Here is an 8,793-nt window from a genome sequence, read left to right as displayed (position 1 = left end):
TTTGTTGTGTGTTATCGCTGTGTATTTTTAACTCGTTATTTTTATTTTGACTCGCCCTACGGGCTCGTCAAAATACGACACAACTCGTTAAAATACTCAGCGATACTACACAACATAACGTCTAGTAAGATATATTTCTTTTCAAAAAGGCACAATCTAACTGGGTAAGGATTTTCTTTAAAAATAGATGACTACTTCTCATCGCGCTTTACCATTTGAATTTCTAGTCGACGATTGTTGACTTCCTTAACTGTGCACTGAAATTTAATAAGCACTAAACATCTGTTTTTGACTCCGTCCATAAACGAACCTATTTTCTAATTGGCATATTCTGAGAGAAAAAAGCCTTCTGTTTCCTTTTTTCTCCTTTTAACAAGCAGATCATGAATGCTTCATGATTGCTCTTTTTCTTATGAGAGCGGAAAATATTACATAAATGCTATTTTTGGTCAGCTTTATTTTCCAACCACGCAAGCAACATCTGTCTAAGTTGGCTTTCATTAACGACAGCGACAAATGTCTATGTAAGTCCGCTACAAAAATATACAACAAACGCACATTAATGGCTTAGCCAGTGATTGGTTCTGCTGTATATTTGCCGGTTCCTTAAACGTCAAGAGGTGCCGGCTCGAATATGTAACTAGAGAAGCATTTGTGTTGTTTTGCTGCCGTTGAGCTCCAATTCTTCCTTATCTCAACAACATTTTATGGAAGCTTTACGAGTAATATTTTATTGACGTGCTGTGATCGCACTTTTTTCATTCAGTGTTTGAGTGCTTCGTTGACGGGCTTTAAAACTTATGCGACCACCGTAGCCTATCCATGTTTACCGTTTTATTTTTTTGGTAAACAAAGGTCATTTTTACCGTAAACCAAAGGTAGAAAGAAAATTCCAATTTTTGATTTGTACTCTGATCGTGAATGGACTGAAAACGCCACCAGTATGAAATACTATGAACAATCTGTCTGAGTTTGGCTTTTAAAGTTCTTTTGTTCCGGCTACAAATAAACGCGTATTCTAATTGGCATATTCTGACAGAATATACATAGTTGACTTCTCGAATTATCACAAGCAAAACATGGATGCTACATAATAGTTCTTTATCTAATGTGATTGGGAAATATTGGATACCTGCTAATTACTTTGCAGCCACGCAAGAAACATCCGTCTAACTTGTTTCATTATTGTTGATGCTGAATAAAGGGACAACTAGAGCCTCAAAGTATACTTAGAAAACAGCCTGTGACGTCGGAGGGATGAAACAAATCACTTTTTACTGCATTTTTAGCCAAAAAAAGTATCATGAAACTGGCATAACGACAACAATATCTCATCAAGTACACAGTCTAATGCCCTTTGATCATCTAAAAGTCTAGAGTTACGTTCGTTCCATATTATGAAAACACTTCCTTCGTAGAGTCATTCGACCCTAAGGAATGACGTAAAAACATGAGGTCATTGCTCAACGACTTAATTTAACCATGTGAAGATTTCTTTTAAATATAGATAACAGCTTATTACGTTTCAAACTTTTAATTTCGTGTCGACTATTATTGACTTACTCCTATTGTAGCGAAATCCAATACCCAAGAAACATCTGACTGACTTGGCTTTTAGTCTACGTTCACTCTGACTACAAACAAACACATGACTTATGGCTTACGACAAAAATAAGCCTACTGGTTGCTTTTTTTTTTTTTTTTTTTCATTTTTCACTTGAAGGTCATAAATGCTTCGTGACTTCTCTTCATTTTCCACTGAGTGCTTATGATACAGACCTGCAAAATGATGGTTAGCTTGACTTTGATTCTTGTGATTCACAAACAGTCGACTCCTTTTCGGAATATTCTCGATTTGGACATCGGAATATTCTCAACTCTTGAAGTGCGATAAAGTTCTCTGGTTGGGTAAAAGTTTTGACAAATTTTTCTCCCAAACTGACAATTGACCATTCGTGGCTAAAAGCAGGCTTTAAACGACCAAGTGTCTTTAAAGAGGTCTCGAACTTTTTTTTATTTTAGGGTTATGAGTGACTCCGTGTAGTGCATTCAGCTTGCGCATCTCCTCTAGAAGCTCTGGGTTTTGCGGCTTTCATTGTGGAGGGGGGACAGCAGGGGGGCGGGAGCCCGGAAGAACAGGGGCGGGAGAGGGTGGGAAGCGGGAGCAGAAATTTTTAAGACATTCGTTTGTTGTTTATCACTGCTTATCGGACATATAGTCAAACATAAAATCGTAATGATAATCGACTGAAAGGAAATTCAAAGCATTCTTACCATCTTTCTTCTCAACTTTCTATACAGTGCGCAGTTCAAGATTACTATGTTCAAGTTTCTTGAAGGATTTTTGCTATGGTTTTTGACACATGTGTCTCTCGCAACAAGTGGTGTCTCTTCGCAAAACCTCACAGGTAAGTAATCCATTTGGGAATAAGGACAGGTTTGATAAAGCAAATAAGTTGATAAGTTGTCTATGCCTTTCATTTTTACACCCCAGCTCTTTCGTTTTAGTTTTTCAGTTTTAATCTGTGCATTGTTAAATGCAGCTGTCTGCTCTTTGGAATGGTCATATAAACGGATTTTTTTGCAAAATGCATCCGAAAATGTTTTGGTTCCACCAAACCTATCATCCGAAACGGCACTCCCGTAAAATGGATTTGGTGTTTGTGAGCATTCCAATATTTTTAAGTGTTTGTTTTTTAACAGGTAGTGTCTTCAGGCATTGAATTTACAATGTATATATATTCTTAACTTCCCTGCAGTTTATCCTGTCTTTTGTTTCTCTTAAATTTTCGTTAAATTTTCCTAACTAAAACAATTCATTCAAAAGGTGACATTGAACTTGTTATTAATATTTGGAATCTGTTAAGAACAAGAAGACAACACCTCGAATATTATGGATTCTGTGTGTTGTTTTAATTGCATTTATCTACACTTTTTCATGGAATTTGACTTATTTTTGGAGCGTACAAACCTTGTTTATAAACTAGTCATTTCGTAACTCGTTGAAGATCTTACTCAAAATGGGCTCATGAGCATAATTACCAAAACACGTATGCTCGGTTGGTTTGAATGTTTTATCGCGACTTGAAAACTACTGATATGAGGATGGTGAACGACGAGCCCCTAATACACCAAGATAACTTGGTTAAAAGTGGTGTCATTCTAATAGAACTTAAATTTAGTAACCCTTTTCTTTCTAGGAAACTGCTCCTTTGATCTCAAAACACTGTGTAACTGGCGGAATGAGAGGAGAGGGGATCATTTTGATTGGCTACTCCGGCAAGGAGCTACTCCTAGCTTCAACACAGGACCGAGCAGCGACCACTCAGGTACGTAGAGAACGGTGACACCCCAAACCAGTTCTATTAAGCTCAACAAACACAAGAGAAACATGATGTCATCTGACATCCAAATCAAATGGTTAAAAAGCTGATGAGATAGTTGAAATGCAAGGCTGTAAATGTTTCTTTTCAAGTTAGAACTGGCGCTCGATTCCCGGTTTGATACACACGCATGCGATAAACACCAAACCAACATAGGATCTTTTCTTTCTTTATCTTGTTCCTTTTCTTTGAGGCGTTCCTAAGCGGTGAACTGAAATCATTACGTGAAGAAATTACCTAAGTATTGTGCGATCATAGCTTAACAAATAATGTTATCTCAGTTTGCATAACGAGCACTTGGCAATTAAAAGAACAATAAGAAAAGTAAAAAACTAGCTATAAGTTTCGCTTTAAGTCACAACTACGAGTTAACGTAATCACAAAATAACTTGTTGCTTAGCAACGTTCGCGGTCTTGATTACTTTATCGAAGATTACGGTATAACTCGTCTTCTATTTAAAAATCGATCTTCACTACACGAGGTCTTATCCTGACCTGAAACGCTAACTAAAATTTTCTGTCTAAAACTAATCACGGAGGCGTTCATCAAACCAGAAAATTTTTCTCAGCTTCTCTCGGAAGCGGTAACATTCAGCTCAAGCGGTTACAAAGGTACTTTATGTTGCTAGGCAGCAGTGTCAATCTCGGAGCATCGAGGTTACGCGCAATCATAGTGTTTTTTTTTCTTCATAAACCTTTGGGCTCGTATTTAATGCATCTCACATTTAATGCATGTAACTTACACCTAGAATAGGGACATTAATAAAATTTAAGCGGAATTTTATGCCAAGATTTGTGAAAATTTTCAGAAACCAAAAATGCTTTCCTAATCGTATAGGAACATTCAAATCCATAACCTTTTAATTTTTTCAGAGGTAACGCTAGATAACTTGTTAATGTTGGACGCCCACAGTCAAAGTCTATATTTCCAAGTTAACGTTCCAACTAAATTTTCTTTCAGGAAATGGCTGGTACATTTACATAGAAACTTCATTTCCACGTAGATATCACGAGAGGGCCAAGTTATACAGTCCTTGGATGAGAGGCATCCAGCGTTTAACGTTTTTCTACTCCATGTACGGCAGAGCCATTGAGAGTCTGTCTGTATATGTTAAAAATCAGATGGGAATAGAATTGAGGGCATGGAGCCGTCATGGAGGCAAATTATCCAACGGCTGGACTGAGGGCTGCACAACCTTGAATTACAGCGGAAGTTACCAGGTAGCGAGGCAAATCTCATTCAATAAATTATACCATGTGGTATGGAAAAAGAAATCTCCTGAAGGATCAAAGATGATTTATTTTTGGAGTGCTGTTACATAGTATTTGACCATTCTATTCATAGTCACCCATAAGTCTCATTTTTTTGCCATACCACTTCCTAACTAATCATTCGAATAAGCATCAAGCATCTTTATTAACCCTCGTCACTTTCAAATCCCGCAAAGTCTTCACTTAAACCTTGTCCTCCTAACTCACCATATAAATTAGCCAACCACCCTTTTAAATTGTTACTCTGACATATATATCATTTCTATTCAGGTCATAATTGAAGGTATGGCAGGCGTAAGTTACACTGCTGATATCGCAATTGATGATATTAGTTTTAGCACGAATCTAACGTGCGTCTCCCCTGAGAATATCACTTCAGTTGGGGCATTTGAAGGTACGTAAGGAAGATAAATGTCAGGTAAATTTTTATAACTTGATACAATTTTTTTTTCTCAGAAGTCTTTAGTTCAGAAAGCGAAGCGTTTTTAACAAATATAACGCTAACGCTCGAAAGGTCAGCTTTTGTAATCGTTATGGTGGCCAATTTACCATTTCAACTTTGTTGATATATCCAAATTATTTCGTTACTCCCACCGACGCAGCCCCAAACAGTTTCTTTCGAAACCATCAGCCTTTATTCATTTAACAAATATATATGCGTTTTTGGTATAAGTCACCCGACGAGATGTAACCGTTTTTAATTTCTGGCCATGCAAATAACGTTCCATTTTATTGTTTCGCTGATGTTTCCGTCCTTCTTTTAAAAACTGTTTGAAATTCTAGCAAACTGTACTTTTGATGAGGGTTACTGCGGATGGCGTAATCTTTACGTAGACCAAATGGATTGGATACTAAGAGGAGATGGAACACCAAACAGAGGGACTGGACCGAGCGAAGACCATACAAGTAAGTAGTTGATTGCAAACAATTTCTAGCCAAGAACGGCACAGGAATTAGGAATTTAACGATGATCAAAAAGCTACTTATGGCTCAAAAACACCTTTTCTCCCGCTCTAACCCATCCCTGGTATTTTGACTGATAATTGTTCTTCAGCAGGAAACATTTCCTGGGAATTTTCCCCGAATACTCCATTCTCCAAAGTTGACTCTGCCGACTTCCTTTTCAAATCATCCACGTTTACCTGTCGAAAAAATGATTACTAACTTTACCGCTACTGGTTAAGCTTTGAATGACAGGATGGCATGTTGCTAATTCAACTATTTATCCGCCCTCCATCTAATGTATTTACTGAGTAGGTAAAACAGTTTTTGCATTTTGGGCAATATCTGAACCGAATTCTACCATCTGCTCGCCGCTTTTGAGTAACTTTCCTCCACTTTAAGCTTAAAGCTAAGGCAAGGGTCGCTGTTGTAAATTAACCACAATAATGTTCTTAATTTTTTTTCTTGCGGCTGCTTGTCAATGCATGTAACTATTCGCACATATCTTTACAGGAGGTGGAAGTTACATCCACATCAATGTGTCACATCCAGCAAAACAAAATCAGTTCGCAGAGCTGCTGAGTCCTTTCATCTGGGGACCAAAATGTTTCCACTTCTTTTATCACATGTATGGATTACATATAGGAAGACTTGATGTCTTAATGAGGGCTGCGGGACAGCTGCATAATTACCTGATTTGGCAAAGGAAAGGAAACCAAGGCAATCAGTGGAGAAAGGCCGTTGTCGATATACCTTATGTGGGCGAGTTTCAGGTAAGATTTATCTCATGGACTCGATAGGGTAACCTACTCTTACGGAATGAGTCTCTTGACAGAAACTCTTTCCTCTGCAGCCTTACATTCCCAGCCTCCTCCTCCCTTGAAAGCACCACAGAAACTATGAAGAAAAAGCATCAACCAGAATTCGGCTGAGGTCAACCAATTTTTCCCATAATTTGGGACGGGTTTGTTCATGACACTCCAGTCAGGAAATTAAGTTCGATATCAGAGCTGTAGCTTCGAATTGGAAAAGATTTATACAAAACTAAAGAACGGTCGAAAGGGAAACAGATGGGCAAACTGAAGAAATTTGCTCGAAATAAAAAAATTATATATCCTGCCAACGTTTCTCTGTTTCTTTCAATTGTTACGAAAGTGTTATGGGCTATAGAGGTGTAGAAATTGTCCTTATTCGTTATTTTCGGGCGTTCTTGCAAAACCAAGTGTCAAGAAAATTTGAAATATCAATAACACCGAATCAAATGTGATGTCGATACGCATAAATCTTAATTGTTTACGAGACCAAAAATGTTGAAAATAAATGAGAAATATGACAACATTTTGGCAGGTAGTGCTACGAGGAGTCGTTGGCCTGAGTTACCAAGGGGAAATTGCAGTCGATGATGTGATATTGACGGATGGAATGTGTGTAAATCAAGCCGAAAACTCAAGCGATCAGTTAGGTACATATCTGCTGAACAATTTGTTTTATAATAACTTGCAGCGCTACTTAGTTGATTTCCTTGGTGAAATTCTATGGTACCTTTGACCAATCACATTCCTTTTTCCATGCACCCCCTTGTGCATCTTTGATTTAAATTTGACGTCCAACTGACGTCAAGATAATGAATTATGACTTATTAGATTTTATCATTAAGTCTCGCAACTCCATTTTTTTGTGTGTTTTTGTTGATTTTTTGTTTCGTTTTTTAATGTTCTTTTCCATTTTTAGTGTTTACGTTTGGAAAATATCTAATACAAAACTTTACCACAACTGAATCACTAACAATTCTTATCTTTCTCTCCGTTTTCTCCTAGGAAATTGCAACTTTGATTCTCATTTTTGCTTTTGGAAGCCGGATACAAAGGCAAATTTTCAATGGTCAATTGGAATGTCCACTCCAAGCGTTAAAACTGGGCCGAAAGCTGATCATACATCAGGTAATGTTATGGAAAGTGATAAAAACAATAGAAGTTTTCAAGTCTAATTTGCTTCTTCTGGTTTTACTTTTGCCATACTGGAGAACTTACTTGAAGATGACATTATGTCTAAATCTGTTAAATAAAAGGAAAAAAAAACCAGGAAACTGTAAAAATTTACGCTATTTTGCTACGTAACCGATTCATATCCGGCTCGCGTCGAACAAAAACCAAAGTTCGCCAACGCTGATATCCTGAGGCAGATAAATAGCCCTTTAATTATCTTTTAAAAAAAAAAAAAAGTATCTTTTTTTATAAAAATTTAAAAAATTCGAAAACGATGAAAGCAGATTTCAATTGTGAAGGAGAGTACAAATGGTATATAATGACATTTGAAGAGGTTCCAACTTGAAGAGAACATTGGAGAAGGTTTCCTGGCGAAGAAAATAAGGGTTTGAGTAACAAGAAACAAACAGGGAATTTGTACCTATGAATCTTTATCTCTTTGATCATCTCCATTAGCTCTATTTCATTATCATGTTGACCAAACTGTGCTTGCTCTTCGCGTTATCCCGTCTTTTTTCGATTTTGAAACGTGAAGGTTTTACCAGAGCAAGGAGTAAGAAACTTAATCTGAAAGAACGATGTCATAAAATGGGTCACGATGTCATCAGATGCTTATTCATCATCTTATTCCCAAACAGAGGATCTGGAAAGTTTATATATATTGAGGCTTCGGCTCCTAGACGCCGTGGAGACACAGCAAGGCTTAAAAGTCCATGGATGCAGGGACCACAATGCATGACATTTTACTATCACATGTTTGGTTCTACCATGAGCTGTGTTGTTATCTACGTTCAGAACCATAAGGAAAACAGGATTAAACCGGTTTGGCTTCAGTCTGAGGATCGAGGAGATCAATGGATACGCGAGAAAATTAGTTTCAACGAGACAGGACGGTATAAAGTAGGTTTATTGGAAGTTAAAAACGTTTTTTATAATTTTACAGCCGTGCAATTAACCGTCTATCAAGATGGTGACCAATTGCCATTATTCACTGCATACGTTTAAGGAATTATAGCATTTAGATTGGCGTTATCGCTATGAATCTTCCTTTCTGTCTGACTTGTTAGATATTTCTTTACCAAACATGGTAAACCATTTGTCTACGATGATTGTCCCCATCGATGACGTACCCCGCAAGACTGACAGTTTACAAAAGTACTAGTAGCGAGGTACGATGTTACCTCGATTGTCTTCTGTAGGTAGTCATAGAT

General features: G+C 37.4%; 1 protein-coding gene across 1 annotated transcript; it reads left to right on the top strand.

Moving 5' to 3' along the window:
- Positions 1 to 2,320: 2,320 nt before the first annotated feature.
- LOC148732109 (MAM and LDL-receptor class A domain-containing protein 1-like) lies at positions 2,321 to 8,441 on the top strand. The gene is made up of 9 exons (XM_088756584.1): positions 2,321 to 2,408; positions 3,201 to 3,329; positions 4,345 to 4,604; positions 4,926 to 5,049; positions 5,439 to 5,561; positions 6,111 to 6,370; positions 6,945 to 7,059; positions 7,415 to 7,537; positions 8,221 to 8,441. The coding sequence occupies exons 1-9, from the start codon at positions 2,321 to 2,323 to the stop codon at positions 8,319 to 8,321; spliced, it is 1,323 nt and encodes a 440-aa protein (XP_088612710.1). The 3' UTR covers positions 8,322 to 8,441.
- Positions 8,442 to 8,793: the final 352 nt, after the last annotated feature.

The sequence above is a fragment of the Stylophora pistillata genome, chromosome 4, assembly GCF_964205215.1.
Source record: "Stylophora pistillata chromosome 4, jaStyPist1.2, whole genome shotgun sequence".
NCBI lineage: Eukaryota > Metazoa > Cnidaria > Anthozoa > Scleractinia > Pocilloporidae > Stylophora > Stylophora pistillata.
Note: the sequence above shows the minus strand (reverse complement) of the source record. Positions and strands in the feature narration are given on the sequence as shown.